The sequence below is a fragment of the Haliotis rubra genome, unplaced genomic scaffold, assembly GCF_003918875.1.
Source record: "Haliotis rubra isolate DU_JTF1 unplaced genomic scaffold, ASM391887v1 Scf7, whole genome shotgun sequence".
Lineage (NCBI taxonomy): Eukaryota > Metazoa > Mollusca > Gastropoda > Lepetellida > Haliotidae > Haliotis > Haliotis rubra.
In genome coordinates, this window is record NW_025767412.1 from 1,236,004 (window position 1) to 1,262,093 (window position 26,090).

Genomic DNA, 26,090 nt, shown 5'->3' on the forward strand with positions numbered 1-26,090 from the left:
GGCACCAGAAATGGGCTTCTCACATTTTACCCATGTGGGGAATGGAACTTGGGTCTTCATCTTGACAAGCGAACACTTCAACCACTAAGCTACCCCATTGCCCCAGTGAGGTTTGCAAAGTATGCCTGTACATACGTAAGTGCAGCCCTAAATTTAGCATAAAGGTCCTTTGAAGGAACGCATTCAACTGTAAGCATGATGAATTGCTTCTGCCTTAATGTATTTTCAGTCCCTGTGTGTCCCAGTGTGTGTATGTTAGCATGATCACAAAGAAGACAGATGACACCTGTTGTTTTGACATGCTTGGCAGATCAAAGGCATGCAAGGGGTCGGGATCTAGGAAGTGTTGTGACAAACGTGTATTCGATCTTCCTTTTTCAGCTGGTATGCACAATGGTGTCAGTCAAGCTTTCCTGTCTGACACTACAGGTTATTCCAGTTTGTCTTGTGATATCTTTAAATCAGATATGACTGTGTAAAATTAAATTGTGAAGTTTATGTTCCATTTTGTTTTCCCTTTGCACTTTTTAGACATTTTTGTAAACAAATGACCTAGTATGATGTTGATTTTCTTTCATTTTGTGAAATATTAGATATTGAATAAAAGAAAAGTCCCTTATTATTATCTTGTCTGAAAAAGTGATTTTATTACATGAATTGTTTCAAATGGATTGAAAATATAATCCAAGTTTATTGGGGATTGGGTGGGGTAGGATCGTCTACAGGTCTCAAGTAGTGATGTGATGCGAATACTGCTAAGTACCAATATATATGATGTGTGAATGCTTGTTGAGTGAATTACTTCCAGTAATTGATGTGAATCATCACTGTGTGGACAGCATTCTCTCTATTCTCCACATACGAATCACAGAAAAACAGGCTGAAAATTAATATGGAAGACGTAAGGGATGAAGGCAGAGTGTGAAGTAAGTTGTACATGGGTGGATTGAAAGAAGGAAGTGACATCAGAGATAGATTGGTGTACATGAATGAAAGAAAGTAGCGAGAGAAAGGAATAAAAAGGCGAATCACTGATGAATCATACTACTTTATGGATGACAACTTCTTGTTTATTGCATAGAGCATCAGCTTGATAACGTAAGAACTTACACTGAAATGTCGCTAGCAATGAACAAGAAGTTGTTATTCATAAATTTGTATGCTTCATTACTGACTCATCTACTGTAAGATTGCCGATCAAACAATCAGGTACCGGTAGATCATGTCGACTGACTGTGTGAAAGGGTAAGGTAGACCAGTGGACTCTGTTGTAAAGGACCACTGCCACCACTAGCAGTAACATATACCAATTGCCTTTCAATATTTAACATCTGTATTTCAATTAGTCATCACTACCTCAACCCACGGCCCATATTTTTCTTCTTCAGGCACTTCAAACAGGTTTGCCCAGCGATTATAACATGCATAACGCCCACTCCTGTCTGGCTGAACTGCTATCCTATGTAAAGTACACAGGTTTTGGGCATGTTTGAAAGGAATCGATTTTCTGTGTCGAAGTCCACAGTCTTCTCATAGTTTAGGGCCATGGACGGCCCAGTAATCTAAGGTACTTCTGTTCATTGTGCTTCTTACAAATAATTTGTTCTAGCAAGTACCAGAAAAAATTAATTGGCAAAAAATTACAAAAAAACCAGTATAATTATTCACTAGGCAGTCTGGATATGCAGAGTGAGTGAGTGAGTTGGGTTTTATGCTGCTTTTACCAATATTCCAGCATTGTCACGGCTGGGGATCGCTAGAAATGGGCTTCACCTAATGTACCCATGTGGGGAATGGAACCCAGGCCTTCTGCTTTAATGCTTTAACCACTGGGCTACCCACCGCTTCAGGATATAAAGCAATAAATTGAATAATGTGTTAATAATGAAACAGAAACTTTTGTTTGATGACTACTTTAAGAGACTAAATTTATCTGTCTTGAAGCAGTAACTGAAAAGGTAAGGTCTTTACTGTGGGTTTGAATGAAGTGACTTGAGTATTCTGTGGACGTGTAGTGATTGGAAGTGTTAAATATGAATTCAGAAGAAAAGGATCAGGCAACATTCGACATATTCAGTCCATCCACAAGTTGTTTCAAGGCTGGCCATCATGGGCAAAAGCCTGTGTTTTTTAACTTTTATGTATATTGGAACGAGGCTGTGATCGATTTCAGTCAAGGAAATTCAACAGTATACTGGAAAGTTTAAAGTGATTAGTGTAAGATCAATAAAACATAGGTCAGGTTGCCATGGTTTCGAGAACCCCATCAGCATTTGATCTTGTACTATGAGTTATAGAGATGTTTAATATTTTATCGAACCTCAGTAGGTTTTATAATGCTGATTCATCAATAATGTGTTCTATATAGGATAGGAAAAATCTGCAATAGTCTCTATGGTGATGACAGTGAATGCTTCACTGAAATGTAGAAAAAGTCAATAAAAAGAAATGGTAATTCAAAGGGAGGTAATTCACCAGAGCGTCTGACAGAGCCAGCAGACAGACAAGTTTTACTGTTGGGTGGAATTCAAGTTTTACTGTTGGGTACAGGCATAAATCTCAATGAGATTATGATTATCCAGTAAATCAGCTGATCGCATAAATATTTATGTGAAAACTCAACTATTAAGGCATAAACTCTGGCTTTATACACAAAAATGTCAAATGTTAGTTTGACTAGCTTTATTATATTTAAAAATTAATGACATTTTGTTTGATAACAGGCCCAGGAAGAAGCATTCATGCTTGCTAGCATATATTGTATTACCAGTACTGCATTGACTTCAATGTGAAATAAAACGTTTATTATTTTCCCCATTTTTAAATAAGTAATTTAAAATATATATATATATATGCCTAGTGCATTCTATAATCTGAGAACAAACCTTGGGTACTCATATTCTTTTTAAAGCCAGTGATAACTGATAACACCTCATTTGATAGATCCAACAGCTTTTGAACGCCAGAGAACATATCAAGGTTGGCCAGCAGTCAAACAATGACTGGAATGACTTGAGACTTCTGGATAAGATGTGCACATACTATGGTACACTTGTAGACTGATGACATTGTCACTTTAGACTGGACTGACATTGTCCTTGGCCTGAGTGTAAAGGTACATAAATGCAGCTGACATCTATACTGGGCTCATTTGGAACCCACTCAGTGAACGGAGTGATAGGGTAGTGTAGTGGTTCAAGTGTTTGCTTGTTGGACTGATCTGGTTTGGTTCTCCACATAGGTTTAATGTATGAAAGTCTATTCTGGTGTGCTCTGCTGGGATGCTGCTTAATTAAACCCAGACTCTCTCAGTCACACCTACTGTTCCAATACTGATAGCTTTTATGCCACTAAGAATATTATGCCACAATATTCCAGCAATATCATGGTGACTTCACACAAACCATGTGAAGAATCAAACCTGAACCTTTGTTGTGACAAGAAAACACCTCGACCACTAAGCTTTCCTGGGACTACCCCCCCCCCCCAGAAACAGTTCTCGAAAATTGCATTAATTTTTTCCCAAATACAATTAATTTGTTTAAAGGGATGTACATGTTCGTATATGATCAGTACTATATTATATTTATCATGTGTATTAAATAAATGCGATCTTGTGTAACCAATCGTATCAGTTTGAAAAATAAATGTGTGTAACAATTTAGAAATGTGTTCACAGTTATGGTTTTTGGTCCTATGGCTTAAGTTGGAGTAATATTTGTAGATGTGTTTGTGTTAAAAACTACAATAAATAATAGTAACATCATGGTGTTACTTGCATGAGGGATACAGTCTGTTCATGCCGATATGTTGAAAAATTAAGTGCTATATATTGAATTTCATTTTATTTATGATCGATTGTTTAATGGATGATTGTTTGATCACTTTTTAAACTGTTACCATGGTTACAAATTCCCATACGGCATTAGAGCCATCACAATAGTGTTTTGTATATTGTAGTATAATCATACATTACTATGATTTTCTATCAGTTTAGCAAAACTATCTTCAATGATAGGGTCAATTTTGTTGATCATAAATAACATATTAATGAGGTGAGTAAGAAACGGTTTGATATACGGGAACATAAGCTTCAGAATGGAACTTATAAGCTTAACTTTAACAATGAAAATGCTGAGATTTGTACAGCCATTAATCAGAACATTTGAAGTTTTTCCTGTTTGGGCTGTTGACATGATGGATGACCTGCTAATTGATCTATAAATAAATTATGTCCTCGGAGCATGTGCTGGATTTTAAAGTATTCGTATTGATTTTATTAAAGGGCACTGACATTTAAATTCTGGATTAAATCCTCAGCAAACAGAAACATGACATGAGTATGAAAATATTTGTGAATTAATAATACATTAATAATTATGAATAATGCTCAAGTTATACCAAGACCTTTTGATCAGAAACAATTTTCTACAAATCTGTTGTCCATTAGGGGTTATTGACTTAAGGATCAGTACAAATGGTATTCTGATTGACGGACGTTATAATAATGGAAGATTGATCACGTTTGAACAATCAAGCAATTTAACACTATTTTGCCCCCTATTTTCATGATAATTTGTGTCCTGAAAAGCTTTATTCTCATTTTGCTGTTTAGTACATGCAAAAAGCTGAAAAAATGTGAAAAAGGTCTTTTGGAAAAATATAATGCTGATGTATTTAAATTGTGTTTGGTGTGATCTAGATTTATTTAACTGAACAAAGATGAACAGCAAACTGACACTTAATGCTGTGATGATTGATCAGTCAGTGTGAGCTGATCATCAATCTTGATTTTATTACCATTTTATTACCTGAAATTGATCACTACTGTGCACATATTCATGACAAAAGTTAAATATTTGTTGACAAATCTACGAACAATGTAACAGTGTTGATCTTATCTCACAGAATGAGTACTCTGGTCACACGACTATAGCACTAATTGATATTTATTAGTTCAAATGAATCTTAAATCTTGAAATATATTTATCAGGATGAATTAATGGGAAAGAATTGTCTCAAGGATCCACCTGTGACTTGCTGTATCGATGCAATCATTTACCAGACTCTGTATGTGCCAAACATATAACTCCACCCTTTCAATAACTGTGGCTTGCTGTATTGATGCAATCATTTACCGGACTCTGTATTTACCAAACATATAACTCCATCCCTTCAATAACTGTATTCCTATTTAATTCCTCCCCATATAATCCCAACACAAACCTTTCCTTGTGTAACCCCCAAACCCATAACCCATTCTACCCCTTTACCAATGGTTACCCTCCCTTGCATGCTAGATCTTTTACCCTTTCATCTCAATGAAACCCTCCTCCCATGTGCACTCCTCCTCATGTTGCCCTATCTCTATGTTGCCCTCACTCTGTCTTCTGCTGCAGACATGGCTCCTTCATACCTCTCTCTGTTGTTGTCAACTTATATGCCTGCCCATTCTCTCTGCCCACAGAATCAAGATCTTCTCTCAGTTCTCCAAGTTCATCTCAAACACATTGGACATATATCATTCAAATTTGCAGCACCCTTCCTGTGGAACAGTCTTCTTTCTCCCATCAAAAATGCTTCTTCATCTTTAGAAGCATTCAAGTCAGGACTCAGAAACCTACCTCTTCCAAAAATTCAACTACCTATAACTACCAAATATTCTGATGGTCTTTTTGACAAACTGTCATATTGTCCTCATGAACTCTAGTGGTTATTATATTTAGCGCTTTGAACATGGTCTGGGTGGACTATAGCATACAAGAAATATCCATTTATTATTATTATCATTATTATGTTACACCCTCCCATGCTACCCCGTCCCTCATGTTACCTCTGCTTTTCCCTCTCTGTTACCCCATAACCAAGTTCAACACCCCTACCAATTATTGACTCGTGAAGATCCGGGTTAGAATTGATCTTCAGTAACCCATATTTGTCGTAAGAGGCGACTGACGGCATCGGGTGATCAGGCTCGCTGACTTGGTTGACACATATCATTGTATCCCAATTGTGTAGATCGATGCTCCTGCTGTTGATCACTGGATTGTCTGGTCCAGACTCGATTTTTATAGACTACAGCCATATAGCTGGAATATTGCTGTGTGTGGCATAAAACCAAACTCACTCACTCTACCAATTGTCACCCCATCTCCATGTTACCCCCTCTGCAGTTGTTACTCAGCACTTGTAGCCTCCTTGGAGCAGAAGCCATTATTACACATAATGTGTAGATGACAGAGCTGCTGGTGGTTACCATGATTGGCTATCATCAGCTCATTACATTTGCATGGTCTTCAGATCATAACCTACATGAGACATCAGTTTGATGACTTGTAATTTGACCGTTGTCAGGTTACCATGATGACAAGCCAATTTTTCTGTGAAGTGAAACAAAGGGCGAGGTATTGATCATCATGTCACAATTATGTTCACACTCTGTAACTTATAAATGTTACATTTATAAATGAAGTATTAGCACCCAGGCCTTCCAGCTATAGCTGAACCTCATTATTCAATTCACGGTTTCTTCAGACATCATCTTGTCGAGGAAACAGAAGTTCCAGTTGATTAGGGCACTCCAATTGGTAGTCTGTCTCAGCCCCTGAACCACATCACTTTCCCTTTCTCCCAACCGTGATGGGAAATTTTAAATGAAAAGAGTCCAGATTTAGGTTCTGAATGTCCCACATGCTGGGACTCTTTATCAATTTTTCTGGAGTCAGAAACTATGTGTAAGTCTGCCCAATGTGCTCATGAGATCTGTAAATCATGGTTGTATACATTATGGTTACAGATCTGATATTTACCATTTGATTGCCAGCTCCACACTGTACACATCATTATACGGTCTGTGTAACTTATACTGTTTAATTACTCACCCGTTGAAGATATCACTTTTTTAATAATTTTAACACATTGTGTAATAACATCAAGCGATGCGGTACGTATGACGTCAAGGTGGTTTACAGTTATGATGTCACAATGCTAGTACCTCTGTCTCAATAGTATTAGACCTTGCTTGACTCGCGGAAAGCTGAGAGTCATCACACTTGTTAAATTCTTAGGAAAGAAGTACTTTACTCCGTATTATTTTGCTAATGTTGGGTGAGTAATAAATGAGATACTAAACTATGTCCCCCGAGCGAAAGAGAGTTAGATACCAAACCATTCACTCGTTTCATAAATATGGTATTACACGGGACATAGTTTAGTATTCTTTATATAACTGCCAGGATATGACAGTTAAACACTTCCTTCACTGAGTTTAACCAGGTAGTATTACATTCTATTCCTGGTGTGAACCTTGATGTATCTGCTATGACATGAATGTAGTTCAGTGATAAAGACTTCACCATATTCACTAGTGATGTCCCACATACCGACCATTTTCACTGATATGGCCATAAGCTTATCAACCAGACCAAACTTCACACGACCAAAGTTTTTTCTGTTTCACATGTTTAGTCAGTATTTCAGATGCTGAATTCAAGCATTAAACTCTGGAAATTGTGTGGATTTGAGGTTAATTTGCTAAAATGAACTTTAATTAGGCCAGACCAATTTTATTTCTTGTTTTACAGATTTTTGTCCTCAGAAAACCTAAAGGCAGGAGGAAAAAAAATAAAAAATAAAAATCACTAGTCCAAATAATTTTTCTTTTAAATACTAAAAGTATTTTATTTTTGGCAATTTATGAAGTTTATGAGGATTTTATTTTTTGAGTGGGGAAAATTATTATTTATTTTTTTATTTTTCTTGAAAAAGTACGACCGGCGGATCCATAAAACAAGAAATAAAATTGGTCTGGCCTTATGTTACAATATGAAAAAATAATGTTTAAGTATGACTATGTTTTCAAAATAATGAAAAATAACATTTTTGATTGTCGTCTCTTTCTTCGGCCTCCTGTCATGTACAATTTCTAAGCCTTGTTTAACTGAAACGTGTGACGCCTCAAAGTGAATTTTTGTAAGTTGATCATGTTTAATTGAATCAATCATATTTTTCAAAAAGAAGACAGACATTCCACTGAACAAATCTTTTTTTGGCCTTGCGGACCAGTTTCAGGGTTCTGTCACCATGGGTCCAGCTTTTTCAGCCTTGGAGATAATTTATCATCGTTGCTGTTTGAAGTGTCTCCTGTTTCATGTTTAATGACAATAATGAAATACTCTTGCTGTACAATGCTACAGGGTGATGGTTAACATACTGAATGGGTTTAGTTTATCATCTGATAAGAATATTTACAGCGTTACATGACATGCCTGCTTGTGGGGTGCTCAAGCTGAATCTGATGCAAGTGGCAGAGGTTTATCACTCTGGACCCCATTTCACAAAGCTCCCGTAAGCCTAAGATCTTGTAACTTTTCTCGTAGCAATCGTACCTCCTATACTCTAACATTGACTTACGACAGTCGGAGTGCTACGATAGCTTTGTGAAACGGGGCCCTGATCAAACCATGGTGTATGGTCCAAGGATTTCAACTTTAGTATGCGTTATGGGCACGCCCCAGTAGAGTTTAGCTCCATGTAAATGGACATTATCATATTATTATTATTTTAGTATTTATAATTTGAGACCAGCACTATAGGATGTATTTCACATATGAAACTTTAATAATTGGTTATTCCTTGTCACTCCCATTTTCTTTATGTTACCCATAGTCATTTTTCCTGAGAAAAAAAAAATGTCCTAATCTCATGTTGAGACCTCAATTTGTTTGGATGGTATTGTCAGTGAATGATGTGAACTCAGTACTCAATAGTCTGCGAATTTACTGGCTTCTCGGGTGCTCAGACCAGACCAATGGTTGAATCCTTGTTTATAACTTAACTGAATATTGGATGCATGCATTTGTCTTAGATGAATCAGTAAAATAGTTCATACCTGTGAAGTATTGACAATGTGTTTGAACTCAAGCAACATGTTAAAGTGTTAAAGCAGATAAACAAACCCTGCAAGTATTGCCTGGTTATTCTATTAGTTTGTCATACAGACCCTGAAACAAAAATATCCAACACAGTCAACGCAGGACTATAATTCTTGGCAAGTCTAGATTACTGCAGTTTTGGGATGAAGAAACTCTGTCAGAGATGCCAACCTCTATGAGTTTATCGTAGTCGCTACGGTTTTTTAGCCTCAAACTACACCAATACGTTTGCACTAGAGGTGAGGTGAAATTGGGTTTAACGTCGTGATTGAGAATATTTCGCTCATATGACGACGGGCATGCGTGTGTATGTGTATGTGCGGCTGCTTGTACTAGCCCAGACTGAAGCTTGTTTTATAGTGCTAGCCCACTGAGATGCCATGCCGCAGTGAAGCATGAATACCCCACACAGACACATTATACTGACACCGAGCCGACCAGTCCTTGTTGTACCCTTTAATTTTAACGCATTTGGGTATGACGCGGTCGGGTATCGAACCTGCTCTCCGGGCGGACGCTCTAACCACTACACCACGGAGGCGGTCCGATTGCACTAGAAATTCTACAAAAGATGAAAACAATTCATTAATATTCTGATATACAGGCAAAAACATATTTTTGTCAATTAAATACAAAAAGAAATGTAATGCTGATAATTAGGGAATTTGCTGTTGGTCAAACTACTAATTTTGATCCTTGAAACTACTATTTGCAACACCTTGGGGTTGGCATCTCTGCTCTCTGAGTTCCCTTTCATAATATTTCATTAAAATAATGAAAGAACTGTTGTTGTTTTCTGTAAAATATATTCATTTACAGACTCCATTTCTGAATAATTATACAAACTGTAGCTGTGTTGTAATATCTTAATACTTGAATGCATTTCAAAACTAATTTCAGGTTTATAATTGGAAGGGAACATACCTGAAGATCTTTTTTTACTTGAATAAGTAAAGTGAACAAATTGTATTTTTCAGTTGTGTACAACTACACAACTGGTGATGTGAAGGGTTGTCTCCCCTTGGAAATCGGAGAATGCGTCCACATCCTGGAAGAGTACTGTACAGGATCGGGAGCTGACCGGAAAGGTAAAACAACAAATCAGTAGGGAGAGGGGTCTCGTACCAGCTCATAACTTTTCCATAAGACTATCTCTGATTTTTAATGAAATCAGTGAATGTCCGGAGCATTGAATGTCAAATGCTGTTTGTACAATGCATTGAAGTTACAAACAATATTTAATGAATGAAGGCTGAACTGGGTTATCAGGTGCCCTTTTTCAGTTATGTTGTCCATTCCCTGTCTAACCACCTCCATGGCTGAGTTGATAGAGACTGTGTCCAGAAAGTGAAAGTCCATGGTTTCATCCACTGACAATATGGCTATAAGTGAATTATTCATGAATACAATGTTAAACAATGTTTCTGTTTGTCTGAATCAGCTTTGTCTTTGTTTATCAAATTATTAAGTTCTTTACTGACAGCCGCAATTTTGATAATCTAATTAATTGGCCAGTAGCTGGTAAAATTTGCTCTGGTAGACTTGATGGCGGTTCAGTGGAAGGACTTGCATCTCTGTATGGATGGTCACCGATACTGTTCCCTGTCTGATATAAGCTGTAAAGTTCCCTTCCTAAGAACATGGCCAACTGAAAGATCCCTGCATTGCTGGGCCTAGATTTTCGAAGCTCTCTTAGAGCTAAGATAGTCGTAAGTGCTATACATTAACATTAACTTACAACTGACTATCTTAGCGCTAAGAGAGCTTCGAAAATCTAGGGCCTGGATGCTCTATAGAACAGACCAGACCACTCGTGGATGTCCAGGGTTTAAGTTACCTCTGTTGATGATCAGTGAACAAAACTCTTTCCTTTTCCTCTGCTTGGTCAGAGTTAACTAACCAGTTGTATCTCCCAGTGACTGGATTCCTCTTACTTAATACTGATTGAATATTTGAAGTAAAATTAGAAGTGCTTCACATAAAGGTAAGAATTTATGGATGTCAACTTCTTTATTTTTAAGGCATGATGTTTCAGAGTACTGACTTCTTGATCAGAATATGCTCCGAAATGTCATGTTCCTCAAATAAAGAAGTTGACATCCATAAATTCTTGCCTTTAATACTGATTGGCTCTGGATACTGTTTCCTCTCCCAATTATTGGTTATCTAGACAGGTCCCTTCTCCTGATGGTTGGTCAACTAAACATTTACTTTTTCCAAGTCATAGCCAGCTGTTTACTTCTGACGATTGTTTAACTTAGTGGTTAATCTTCAAACTAATAGTTACCTAAACAGTTCCCTTCTATATATGTTAAATATAGCTTCCTGCCTAAATTGTTAGTTTGCTGAGCAGATAATCTGATTTGTCCATTATAATCAATTTTTAAAATATTTTCATGAAATTTTGAAATGATATTGAATGGTTAGGTGGAAATTATGACCTCTTTGCCCTGTCAATTTGTGATGTCAGGATATAATCACATTAAGGCACAAAAGTTCTACCACAGTTGAGTGGGTTAGATTGATGACTTTGTATGCTTGCGATCAGGTGCCTCACTCTGTGAATGTGGGTTCGAATCCAAGATGGGACTCTTGAAACTCTTTTAAAATCTGTACATTACTGAGAGAATGTTATCCTAAATATAACCTATGTTACTTTTCACCACTTTCTAAAAGGCATTGTATATTCACATGAAGGAAGTACATGGTGTGCTTTCTTTGGTGACCTGAATAACATGCTATATTATCTGTAACTGCTACTGCATGCTGTAACCCATCACACACCTGTATCAGGTTATCAGAGTGGCCAGGTGAGATGCCCTAGATCTGCACAGGTAAGTGTGAGTTTTGAAACAGGATGATATAATGAGCTGGTGGCCTGTTATAGGATATATATCCAACCAGGAAGTGAAGTGCAGGTAGAATCGTGTTACACCTGTCAACAGTCAGCTGTGTGGGGTCCATTTCAATTGTCACTGAGGACAGCTAATATTGGATTGACATGAATTGTGTTCGTCTTTTTCTTTTATCTTTCTTACTTAAACAAACGTATCATGAACTCAGCGGGAGATTAGATTTGAGTTGGAAATTGCACTTTTTGTAGTATATAGTTATACTAAGGAATTCCATCCATCCATTCGTTTGAAGACATTGTTGTTTAACCAGTGACCTGAATAGAGTGTTTTCTAATTTGGGGGATCACCCTCCATAGCTGTTGCACAGGTGCAGTGCAACACCATATATTGATATATTTAATTAATCTAGAATTATCACAAACTAGATCCCCTGAACTCTGGGGAAAACGTCCCATATCAAATTAACAATTTAGTGGATTATTCAGATTTGGGTAATAGTAACTTCTTTGTTTGTAGGAAAGGTACAATTCAAACTTGGATGCAGTTCGTGCATTTTTTCAAGAATAATAATTATTAATTGCTGTTCAGCTGAAATTGGGTGTCATGGTCGAGAGTCTTAGTGAGCCTTGCTTACATTTTGGGGGGTTGTTGTTTTATCATACTGCCTCTTCATTGTTGGCATATTCATATTTGTTGATGTGTATTTTTACAATATACATGTAGCTTGAAGATTATCTAAAAAATTACTACGTGTAGGAAATGTGTTTCTTTTAAGCTCTTACTGTTTGTGTATCATCACCAAAGAAAATGTTTGAAATGATTGAAGTAAGCTAAGTCTGCTCGAGCCCTGCACCCCATTAAGAATAAGTGTCAGCTTGATCTTTCTTCATCTGTATTTTTTCAATAATTGTTTCTTGAGCACAGTGACTTATTATTCAACATCATAATTTAGGTTAGGTTACTTTTACCAAGTAAACGAATTTATAAATTTTAGGCTTCACTGTGGTATATGTATTATATGTTATGTTACTTGAAAAGTTACTTGTGGTAAGAGTATCATTGTAGGTCTTCTATAAAGATTGGAATTAATGTACTATGTATTCATGTATAATGTATTCATGATGTACACATGACACATACAATATCTATAAGTTAACTTGAATAAATGGTTAGTTTTAGTTTTAACAAAGGCATGTCCAGTCAACTGAAATAGATGAGCTTTCGTCACGTAAAGTATATGTGAGTGTTGAGTTTGACCATGATGCTTTGCATTAAGATATCTCCGTTGGCTGCACACCAAGCTAATGTCACTGTTCAACCCTAATGCAGTGGAACATGTCAGGTGCATGTATTGCAGGAGATGACATTAGGGAGTAATTGGATAGGCAGGCATTGTTCCATAGGGCAAAGGTAATAAATGCCTTAGGGTTTGCATTACAGCCTTACACATTGTTATGATATAATGTGTGGTGCTATAGTGTATTCCACAGGAATGTAGTGTATTACACAATGTTATAGTGTATTCCACAGCAATGTAGTGTATTACACAATGTTATAGTGCAATTCCACAGTGCTATAGTGTATTCCATAGTGCTTAGGTGTATTACTCAATGTTATTGTGTATTCCACAGCAATGTAGTGTATTCCATTGTGCTTTAGAAAATATTAGTGGATTATTCAGATTACACTAGTGTAGTGTAGTGTATTCCACAGTGCTATAGTGTATTCCACAGCAATGTAGTGTATTCCACAGTGCTATAGTGTATTCCACGGTGCTATAGTGTATTCCACAGCAATGTAGTGTATTCCACAGTGCTATAGTGTATTCCACAGCAATGTAGTGTATTCCACAGTGCTATAGTGTATTCCACAGTGCTATAGTGTATTCAAGGGCAATGTAGTGTATTCCACATTGCTATAATATATTCCACAGTGCTATAGTGTATTCAAGAGCAGTGTAGTGTATTCCACAGTGCTATAGTGTATTCCACAGTGCTGTAGTGTATTCCACAGTGCTATAGTGTATTCCATAGCAATGTAGTGTATTCCACAGTGCTATAGTGTATTCAAGAGAAATGTAGTGTATTCCACAGTGCTATAGTGTATTCCACAGTGCTATAGTGTATTCCACAGTGCTATAGTGTATTCCACAATGCTATAGTGTATTCCACAGCAATGTAGTGTATTCCACTGTGCTATAGTGTATTCAAGAGCAATGTAGTGTAACATTACAAACATTCGGCCGTGGGAGTCGTGCCAATTCACACTTATCAGAGGGGTACAGAGTCCGCAGTCTAGACTACCAGTTGTCCGACTTCCATTTTGTGGAAACCGCGGTGGCTGAGTAGTCATCTGACTTAATGTGCTGGCGATTAGGTGCCTGACTCTGAGGGTGTGGGATCGACTCCCGGATTGGACTCAACCCCAAAAAGTACTAGAATTTGTACTTTACTGAGAAAGTGTAATCCCAAATATAACGTATGTTGCATAAAATGTGTTACAGTTCTTTTAGTGTCTTCCACATTTTCAAGGTGTATTGGACAGACTGCATTATTGCACTTATAGCACAGTGATGTAGTGTATTCAACAGTAATAAGTATATTACACAGTGATGTAGTGTATTCAACAGTAATAAATATATTACACAGTGATGTAGTGTATTCAACAGTAATAAGTATATTACACAGTGATGTAGTGTATTCAACAGTAATACGTATATTACACAGTGATGTAGTGTATTCAACATTAATAAGTATATTACACAGTGATGTAGTGTATTCAACAGTAATACGTATATTACACAGTGATGTAGTGTATTCAATAGTAATACGTATATTACTCAGTGATGTAGTGTATTCAACAGTAATAAGTATATTACACAGTGATGTAGTGTATTCAATAGTAATACGTATATTACACAGTGATGTAGTGTATTCAATAGTAATACGTATATTACACAGTGATGTAGTGTATTCAACAGTAATAAATATATTACACAGTGATGTAGTGTATTCAACAGTAATACGTATATTACACAGTGATGTAGTGTATTCAACAGTAATACGTATATTACAGAGTGATGTAGTGTATTCAACAGTAATAAGTATATTACAGAGTGATGTAGTGTATTCAACAGTAATAAGTATATTACACAGTGATGTAGTGTATTCAACAACAATAAGTATATTACACAGTGATGTAGTGTATTCAACAGTAGTAAGTATATTACACAGCAATGTAGTGTATTCAACAGTAATACGTATATTACACAGTGATGTAGTGTATTCAATAGTAATACGTATATTACTCAGTGATGTAGTGTATTCAACAGTAATAGGTATATTACACAGTGATGTAGTGTATTCAACAGTAGTAAGTATATTACACAGTGATGTAGTGTATTCAACAGTAATAAGTATATTACACAGTGATGTAGTGTATTCAACAGTAATAAGTATATTACACAGTGATGTAGTGTATTCAACAGTAATAAGTATATTACACAGTGATGTAGTGTATTCAACAGTAATAAGTATATTACACAGTGATGTAGTGTATTCAACAGTAGTAAGTATATTACACAGTGATGTAGTGTATTCAACAGTAATAAGTATATTACAAAGTGATAGGGCAGCACATGCTCACCCTTTAACCAAACTTTTTGTGTCAACACATATATTTTTCTATATATTTGACTATTCTTTTGTTCTGGCCCTTTTTATGCATAGTGTATATGGAAGTGAGTGTGTGAGTTTAGTTTTACGCCGCACTCAGCAATATTCCAGCTATATGGCAGCGGTCTGTAAATAATCAAGTCTGGACCAGACAATCCAGTGATCAACAGCATGAGCATCAATCTGCGTAATTGGGAACCAATGACATGTGTCAACCAAGTCAGCGAGCCTGACCACCCGATCCCGTTAGTCACGTCTTACGACAAGCATGGGTTACTGAAGATCAATATTCTAACCCGGACCTTCAGGGGTATAGTGTATATGGTGTCTTACACATTGCTGTAGTGTATTCCACAGTAATGTAACATATTACCCAGTGTTTAGTAGGGTATTCAAGAATGATATAGTTAGCACACCAAGTGACTTAGGAAGGGGCATAACCTTGTGATATCAAACATTAACATAGTCCAATTTTGCTCGCTGGATGGGTCCTTGCTTTACGTGTTGGCTTCAGTCAGCCACCGTGTTACCCAAAATTCCAACATGGCTGGGTAACTAACCAACAGAAGACGAGTTCATACTGGGCAATAGCAAGATCATTGTGTTATTTGAGAATTGGAATTAAAAGTGGATGTTTTTGACATGTGAATAATGGTCTGTAGGCAAGAAAGAGAATCTGAAAATATGATGTGTTGTTTTTATATCGACTGTTTACTGATATATTTAAGAGCAGATATAATGGCAGTTGCTTCAGCTGTGAAAATGGAACTGTTGTCTAGTAATCAAGAAAACATTTTGCTGGATCCAATGATTATAGCTTGACTTTGATGTGTTGACAAAACTTGGAAAAATAGTTTTAAAATGCCAAACCATAAATTTAGAAATTGCATGGACTTCCTGCTAAAGTGTATTACACAGGGATGTTGTGCTAAGAATAGCATGATATAGTTAGATATAATGTATATATTCTTTTGTAATGAATTTTGAGGAAAATCCTAAAATGTCAGTAAGTACAGTCCGTTTGAGTCAGAGACGGACCGATGAATTGCAAATTTATCATTGTACAAAATTGCCACATAAATATAAATGGTACACATGTTTATCATTTACTAATACCCAACAGCTTTCTTATATTTGAAAATTTTCCGACTCCACCAAAAAAGTTCTTTAAGAAACTATTAAAATTTTGACACAGTTCACTATTTGTTACGAGGGAGGAGTGCAGAGAAAGGGGCAGCCAGGTGTGCGAGAAAGGATGGAGACGGCACAGCATAGGCTAATGAATCAATAACTTGGTGGGCTCTTGTGCACGTGCTTCTCTAACACTTGGCAGTCCCTTTCTCTGCACTCTTCCCTCGTAACAAATAGTGAACTGTGTCAAAATTTTAATGATAGTTTCTTAAAGAACCTTTTTGGTGGAGTCCGGAAAATTTTCAAATATAAGAAAGCTGTTGGGTATTAGTAAATGATAAACATGTGTACCATTTATATTTATGTGGCAATTTTGTACAATGATAAAATTTGCAATTCATCGGTCCGTTTCTGACTCAAACGGACTGTAGTCATAACTGATGACCGAACAGTTTGGAGAAACAGAATATCATCAATCTTAAATGATAGAACCCCAAAGATTTCCTTTGTAGAAATCATGTGGTAGTGCCTGCCGGTGACAGGTTGTTGTGAGTCTCTGATTTCTGTGGGTTGAGAGTAAAACTGTGTCAGTATTCCATTGACTTGACCGCCGTAGTACAGAGCTACAACCACTATTACTTTGGTCCTTCGTCCCAAGTGATACTGAAACATTCTTCCAAGTAGAGTTTAACCCATTCACTCGCTCACTCAATCGTCTGTTCCAGCAACATGGTATCGAGGCTACTCCTTCCACAACCGGAAAGCCAAGGTAAGTGCATATCATCTTGTCTCAGACTGAGTTTTAGAAATTTTTCTTTTGGTGAAGCTTTTGTTATGTTTATAAGATAATAGAAATAATTTCACAGTAAAGTTAAAGTTTTTCTCTTAGTTTTCTACATGTAAATCAAATTCTATTTTGTCATATAGGGCATATTTCCGGCATCATTCGTCCACCTGAAAGAATGCAAAGTAGAAAACGAGGGGTGAGTTATTTATTTATTCTGGTTTGGTTCATTTTATAAAAGAAGTATACTTTATCATACATAGTTGGAAAGATGTGCTTATTATTGTCCTATGTAATGTTAAAAATAAAGTATAGTGTTTGGAGCTTATTCAAGCCATTGATGTTAGTTGTCCGTCACTGATTAAGTCGTCAGGCTCAGTGGTTTGCTTGATGGCATGTCAGTGTACTGTGATGGTTTCAGTCTTTGCTCATACTATCACTCACTAGCTTTTTGGTCAGGATTTGAATCGTTACATTTTGTGATCAGATTGCTGGAGTATGTTGTGGCTTGAAACAACTAACAAATCATTCATATTACATGTACAGCTTCTCGAGAAGTTTAGGACACATCTATTTATGTGATGTGTTTCCGTTCCAAAAGCTCCTCAAAAGATTAAATGTGAGGAGATACAGGTGTTTCCTATGAAAAAGTAAATCTTTGTTCACCAAATATTGCCAGAGAGTTCTGGTAGACGGGGGTAGGAGTTTTTTTGTCCGAGGGCTTTGGTAGACAAGTATTTGCAGCTTTAGTTGTAATTTGCTAATTTGGGCTCATTTGTTTCTGCTGTCAGCCCCTACGAGAGTGTGATTCCCATAGAGGATGCGATTATCAAGGAGGTGACCTTCGTGTTGCGAGAATGGAATCTCATCTGGAAGCAACTCTTTGTGGTAAGTCACACAATCAGCACTCCATCAGTGATTGGAACAATACCCGAGACTCTAAACTTTGGACAGATGATGTCATGCCCAAGTGTAATTTTATCTATAGACCCAAAATTTGAGTTGTATTAAATTCAGATTTTCAGGGGTGTTTTTTGCTGTTACACATATAGTCACAGAAATAAGGTCATCCTATTCAAAAATATATGTCCAGAAAATGAAAAATAGGATCCAACTGGAGCTTGGAACATTGCCCAATTTCAAAGCTGAGGTATTTTAGACTCAGCAAATCGGATAGTTGGGTAGCGTTCTTAATTAATTCTCTAACACCTACCTTGTTACACAGCTTAAGCATAAGTAAACATTAAAGGTTCTTTCTATTGCAGGAAGACAACAGGCTGTTCAGGACAATCAACACCGTCATTGTAGACCTCATGAGCTTCCGGTGCCAACTTCTTGCCAATACTCTGACCAATGACCAGTCCCGAGACATGAAAGAACAGATCATCTCCCGAATAGACTGGGGCAATGGGTGAGTATCTTTTGTATAGACTGGGGCAATGGGTGAGTATCCCTTGTATAGACTGGGGCAATGGGTAAGTATCCTTTGTTTAGACTTGGGCAATGGGTGAGTATATCTTGTATAGACTGGGGCAATGGGTGAGTATCCCTTGTATAGACTGGGGCTCGATGGGTGAGTATCTCACGTTTAGACTGGGGCAATGGGTGAGTATCCCTTGTATAGATTGGGGCAATGGGTGAGTATCCCTTGTATAGACTGGGGCAATGGGTGAGTATCCTTTGTATAGACTGGGGCAATGGGTGAGTATCCTTTGTATAGACTGGGGCAATGGGTGAGTATCCTTTGTATAGACTGGGGCAATGGGTGAGTATCTCCTGTTTAGACTTGGGCAATGGGTGAGTATCCTCTTGTATAGACTGGGGCAATAGACTAGTATCTCATGTATAGACTGGGGCAATGGGTGAGTATCCCTTGTGTAGACTGGGGCAATGGGTGAGTATCCCTTGTGTAGACTGGGGCAATGGGTGAGTATGAGTATCCCTTGTATCCCTTGTAGACTGGGGCAATGGGTGAGTATCTCCCTTGTATAGACTGGGGCAATGGGTGAGTGATAGACTTGGGCAATGGGTGAGTATCCTTTGTATAGACTGGGGCAATGGGTGAGTATCCTTTGTATAGACTGGGGCATGGGTGTATCCCTTGTGTAGACTGGGGCAATGGGTGAGTATCCCTTGTGTAGACTGGGGCAATGGGTGAGTATCCCTTGTGTAGACTGGGGCAATGAGTGAGTATCCCTTGTTTAGACTGGGGCAATGGGTGAGTATCCCTTGTGTAGACTGGGGCAATGGGTGAGTATCCCTTGTATAGACTGGGGCAATGGGTGAGTATCCCTTGTATAGACTGGGGCAATGGGTGAGTATCCCTTGTATAGACTTGGGCAATGGGTGAGTATCCCTTGTATAGACTTTGTATCCCTTTGTTAGACTGGGGCAATGGAGTGAGTATCTCTTGTATAGACTGGGGCAATGGGTGAGTATCCCTTGTGTAGACTGGGGCAATGGGTGAGTATCCCTTGTGTAGACTGGGGCAATGGGTGAGTATCCCTTGTTTAGACTGGGGCAATGGGTGAGTATCCCTTGTATAGACTGGGGCAATGGGTGAGTATCCTTGTGTTTGTGTAGACTAGGGGCAATGGTGAGTATCCCAGGCAATGGGTGAGTATCCCTTGTGTAGACTGGGACCCATTGTATAGACTTGGGCAAAGGATGAGTATCCCTTGTATAGACTGGGGCAGTGGGTGAGTATCTCCCGTATAGACTGGGGCAATGGGTGAGTATCTCCCATATAGACTGGGGCAATTGACTAGTATCTTCTGCAAAGGCTGGGGCAGTGGTGCGAATCATCTGTACAGTTATATCGAGGATGCTTGTATGTCTGGGTAGCTGTCTTCATAGAGAGGGCCTGAATGTTTGTTTCAGGAAGCTTGGTTTGGACCTGGTCCCACGTCGAGAAGGGAAGCAAGTTGACCCGGACAACTGCAGCTTCATCGAGCTGTACAGACTACACTGTCAGAGCATGGAGGCAAGCAAGGGAACCAGTGTAGGTAGTTCACACTACATTAGTGGGCAGTTTTCACTGTTCAGGTCTTCTTTAGAAACCTTACATTCCACCTCATCACCAAAAAGCATTTAGGGGTCACAAGTCAGGTGATATCGCTCATGGTGAAAAATAGAGAGGTGACCAAACTTGTAAATCTTGAATCTAGAGTCTTGCCTGACATTAAAACATGTTACACATGTGCTAACAAGGAAGTTTGTTTCACCCAGTAGTAATGGGCTACCAGGAAAATGGCTTCTCATAACGCAATTCTCCCCAGGGAGTTGAGAATGAAATTCATACATAATGGAGAGTAGTGATCTTGCATCCGTTGGTGTGTTCAGAACAAATTATGTATGTGTGATTCTTGTTAAAACTTTGATACATTCACAAATATCAATTTCACCATTGAGTCAGAAAGAATGCTATGCTTTTCCAGCCTCGCAAACAGACTATGAGAGACAAGGTGCGGAGTAGTCGGGAGAAGGTGGCGTCATCTATGTCTCATCTTGTGGTCAACTTCAAGTCACTTGCTTGCAATGTTGGTGACGAATCGGAGACCTACTTCTCCCTGTTTGACAGCAGCACCAGCAAGTTCATCAGGTGAGGTTGATGCAGTCCACTCTGTTGAGTTGCATCAGTTAAACATGCCAGAACTGTCATGATTGTTTCTCGCTCGATAGGTCAAACTGTTTGAAGAGTGCTCAGTGCCCATTCAAAACTCTGACCATTGCAGCCATAGGTGCAGGATCCACTTGCACAAAGTGATATTTGCACCATGGGAATCGTAAGTCTATGTTACTGTGTTGAAGTTACGATCACATTATCGCAAAGATTGCTCTGTGCAAGTAGACCCTGGTCCATCGGGTGTCACTTGGGCAACTGGTCCACTTTATGTACTTCAACCATGGGTGTGTGGATTCAGCAGAAAACAGAAGAGCATGGTTTGCATGATCTGTTCAATGTGGACTCTTCATGGAACTAGTGTATGTGGCTGTGCTGTAATAAAAGGGATTGTGTAGACAAGAGATATGAGTATATTTGAGGGTAAATAAGATGGGAGAGAACAAGTGTGATGGAAAGCTGATCCAGTATTATGCCATCAAATTATGCTTGTCAATGTGGACTACCAGAAGTTAGGCATAACCAACACCATAACGAAGATATTAATTACTCAATCATATATCTGTTATTTTGTCTCAGTATTATTCTTTTGTTGTGAAATTAATCATTTATGTATCCAGCTATTGGAACAATGTACTGGAGCAGCGTTTATATAAACCACTAGGCTTGTTTACCTATCCAGGCTTCTGCTTGGGCAAAATAAAAATATGTTTAAACCAAATTCAAGGTCAAACTATTTCTTAAATCAAATTTTACAGCCATTTACGTTAACATTGTTATAAAGTCAACATTACTATGAAATCCAAATTTTACATCCATATCAAAGTTTTTATCAAAGCGAACATTTTTTAAAAAGAAACTAAATTATTCATCAAAATCTACATAATTTTACAACAAAATCAGCCTTTCTATCAAAGTCAACCATTTATCGGAAACAAATTCTTTTTAAATTAAACACTTAAACATTTTGTTTATTAAAGTCAATAAGGGTGGTAATTGTCCTCTCTGTAATGGTAAAATAACTGGGTGGCTTTTGTCCGGATGGCATTTGTCCGGGTGGTTTTTGTCCAGGTGGCTGTTGTCCTTCTCCCCAGCAGTTCTCTTCAGCACAGTGTAGTATGGGTGAATTTTGAGGGATTATAAGAGTTTGATTCAAGACATGTATTTACACATTGTCTCCCGATCACATATACCCAAATAGTGACTCCCAGCACTGATAGTTGATATGCTGTGGATCATATTTATTGTTGTTATTTTCAGTGAGAAGTTCTTGGTTCGGAACACTAACAAGGGTATGCCTGTCAACATGGACAAACTTCACAACTATAGGGGGATCTTCATGGTAAGGGGAGCTTCACAACTACAGACAATCTTTGATGTAAAGGGTCTTAACAAATACAGAGTATCTTCATGGTAAGGGTGGGGTGCTATGGTAAAGAAACATAACAACTACATGGGGATCTTCATGGTAAGGTGAGCTTTGCAACAACATGGGGATCTTCATGGAAATGTGAGCTTCACAACTATAGGGGGATCTTCATGGAAAGGTGAGCTTCACAACAACAACATGGGGATCTTACATGGAAATGTGAGCTTCACAACTGGGGTAGGGGATCTTCATGGTAAGGTGAGCTTCACAACATGGGGATCTTCATGGAAGGTCTTCACAACAACATGGGGATCTTCATGGAAATGTGAGCTTCACAACTATAGGGGATCTTCATGGAAAGGTGAGCTTCATGAGGGGATCTTCATGGAAAGGTGAGCTTCACAAGCAACATGGGGATCTTCATGGAAATATGAAATGTGATTCACAACTATAGGGGATCTTCATGGAAAAAGGTGGGGGGAGCTTCACAACTATAGGGGGATCTTCATGTAAGGTGAGCTTCACAACCATAGGGGATCTTCATGGAAAGGTGAGCTTCACAACTACATGGGGATCTACATGGAAATGTGAGCTTCACAACTATAGGGGGATCTTCATGGTAAGGTGAGCTTCTCAACTACATGGGGATCTTCATGGAAATGTGAGCTTCACAACTATAGGGGACATGGGGGATCTACATGGAAAGGTGAGCTTCACAACTATAGGGGGATCTTCATTCACAACAGGTGGGGATCTTCATGGAAAGGTGAGATTCACAACTATAGGGGATCTTCATGGTAAGGTGAGCTTCTCAACTACATGGGGATCTTCATGGAAATGTGAGCTTCACAACTATAGGGGGATCTTCATGGAAAGGTGAGCTTCACAACTGTAGGGGGATCTTCATGGAAAGGTGCACTTCACAACTATAGGGGGATCTTCATGGAAAGGTGAGCTTCACAACTACCGACAATCTTCCATGTAAAGGGAACTTCAAAGTTTTGTGGGGAATTTCATGGTAAAGGATTTTCACAGCTACAGGAGGATCTTCATGATAAGATGGGTCTTTAAAATTTCCACTGAGAGGGGTATCTTGTCTCCATAACCAGAAGAGCTGACTGAAATAATGATTGGATGGTTTGGCATGTGATGTGTCATTTTGGCAAAGCACAATTCCTTGTCTCTTTGTGTCTGTGCCCAAGAAAACATGTCCCACAGTATGATCGATGTGACATATTGTTCTATGTTTTCTTGTGAAGCATGTCCTGTGGGAAATGTGACTTAATTATACAATATCAGTGTAATGAAACAATGCATCTTTTTTTGTCATCAACAGGACCTGAATGAAGCAGATTTGGAAAGAGATCTCTATTTGGTGGCTCAAATATTCCGATCAGGTGAGAGCTTGACTAAAATAGGTTCAATGAGAAGATTGTAAATATATACAGGCTAGAAGAGATTTGTTATCCTGTGAAAGTGCAATTGTGTTTGGATGTAAATAGAAACATATTCATCACTGATATTAGACTCAAAGTGATCCCCTAAAATTAACAAATAAAACAAAGTCTGTGGTGTATCTTTTCCTGTGGGTGTTGGCAAAATAATGGAAACCTCTTTAAAGCAATATTTGGGGGAGGGGGGGAACAACCTATTTATATTTCTTTTGATACACTGAATTTGTAAGTTATGTTTATTTGATGGTTGTGTTTACATGTTGTAATAAAATGGAATCTTCATCAGTTTTCATGTAAATATAAATATGAAAATATGTCTATACAGCTAATTATGCATACAAATGGCTTTCCTTAATATGAGTGGCTTATGTTGTTTGAAAGTGAAGCTTACCGGTATTCATTTATCTGCCACTTGCATTGTCTTAACTGCCAGTTCTATGATGGAAGCAGTGGAGCTTTTATGTTTCACATGCATTGCTAACTTGTGCTTCATGTGCAATCATATAGCCTTATGTTGTTGACTTGATCACTGAAGAGATATTGTAATACCAGTTAATACATCTCATCATTGTATTGTTAACAGAATAACTAGTGTTGCAGCTTATGTTTATTACCTCCGAGGGCTAAAATATGGGGTTCATAATTTTCATACGATGCCCTAGGGCAAAATATCACTTTGTCATGGTGACGTGACGTCATGAACAATGCTATGATGTCACGTTTCTTCTGTGACGTTGAGTTCAAACTGCGGCGACAGTGGGTAGCCAGCCTATGTTTGAAAGTAGATTTGGGTATATTTTCCTCAATTTGACGACTTCGGTAATAAACAGAATATCATATTTGTGCCCATGTCATACTATGTTTACGACACTTGTGCCTAAATATCGGTATATCCCTCGCTCTCGCCTCGCTCATGAAATACCAACATTTAGGCACTCATGTCGTAAACATAGTATGACATGGGCACTCATATAATATCCTCTATATATGTAGTCACAATGAATTGAATCCAGCTTTATTAAAGTCATGTTTTAAGGAATTTTGCTACATTCTAGGAGAGTGAGTGAGTTGGGTTAAATGCCGTGTTGAACGTTTTTCCAGTTATATAGCGTCATGTCAGCAAACTCTGAGGGTACAGTATTGAGGTTTGCAGGTCTTACATAACCACTGACATGTAACCCAGGGACATGGTATGGTGCTGACAAACCTAAAGACATTACTGAGGTAACACTGGGATTCAAACCCAGTCACTGGCTCCCGATGTGCCCAGTGGGCACAACTCTACAACAAATACCAAAACGTCTGGGCCAACCTGTGCCCCCACATTCGGGCAGAAGTCTTCTAGTCCTGCCATGCCTCTCTGAATATTTGTTACTTGAAATCCTAGTCTCATTGTTCCTTTACAGTATTGAAAGTCTGGAACAGGTGACCAAGCTTTCAAAGTGGCTGAAAATCACAATACACAGTTATGTCCCTTAGGCATGACAGGATTGCTTCCACTCCTCAGGAAGTTACATGGAGTCCTGTATTTGAGGGTCCCTGGGACTCAAACTCTTAATTTTCAGGGGTCTGGACAAGAAAATGGGGGTCCCAGACACTTAAACATTATTATTGTATTGTGTATCATGATCGTCACATTGTTACAGTAATTAAATTGCAAATAATACCATAACCCAGCTAGTAGCAAACTCAGTGATAACTTATTGTCATTTGATTGGAATTTTTACAAAAAGTATTTGGACTTTTTTCTGAGTCTCTGTGGACGCGGTTATAAATTTTGATGCCTCCATTGTCAATTTTTATGCGTATAGGACACAGGAATTCATGTCCTATAAATCCCTGACTCCTGGAACACACCTGATATTGTTTCAAAGCTGAAAAGCAACATACCTGTCTTCCTGGGTTTCACCAAAGTGGTTAATTGTCCAAGACCTGTATTACTTTGAACTTTCCTCCCATAGGAAGCTGCAATGCTGTGACCTGACTGCATCACTGGGGCAGTGGGGTAACCTAGACATGTCTAAGATCCATGTTCGATTCCCTACATGGGTACAATGTGTGAAGCCCATGGTATCCCCTTCCGTGATATTGCTGGAATATTGCTAAGAACGGCATAAAACTAAACTCACGCAAAGCATCATTACTCCCAGCTCACTCACACACACTGAGATTACTGCCTTCTTGTGGATAGTGTCGTCCTTTGCATATGGAAAGCCTGATACAACGGGCACAAGTGTGGAATCAGAGTCTAGCTGCCCTACACATCAT

General features: G+C 38.2%; 1 protein-coding gene across 3 annotated transcripts in view; it reads left to right on the forward strand.

The window, feature by feature from the left end:
• LOC124258690 (dedicator of cytokinesis protein 3-like) overlaps positions 1-26,090 on the forward strand; it is a 150,582-nt gene that overhangs the window by 15,295 nt on the left and 109,197 nt on the right. For all 3 annotated transcript variants that reach the window (XM_046692763.1, XM_046692764.1, XM_046692766.1), the window contains exons 2-10: positions 9,911-10,021; positions 17,319-17,362; positions 17,521-17,576; positions 18,169-18,265; positions 18,643-18,788; positions 20,258-20,378; positions 20,815-20,978; positions 22,260-22,341; positions 23,705-23,765. In XM_046692763.1, coding sequence (XP_046548719.1) covers positions 9,911-10,021; positions 17,319-17,362; positions 17,521-17,576; positions 18,169-18,265; positions 18,643-18,788; positions 20,258-20,378; positions 20,815-20,978; positions 22,260-22,341; positions 23,705-23,765 — 882 coding nt within the window. The remainder of the gene's footprint in view (positions 1-9,910; positions 10,022-17,318; positions 17,363-17,520; positions 17,577-18,168; positions 18,266-18,642; positions 18,789-20,257; positions 20,379-20,814; positions 20,979-22,259; positions 22,342-23,704; positions 23,766-26,090) is intronic.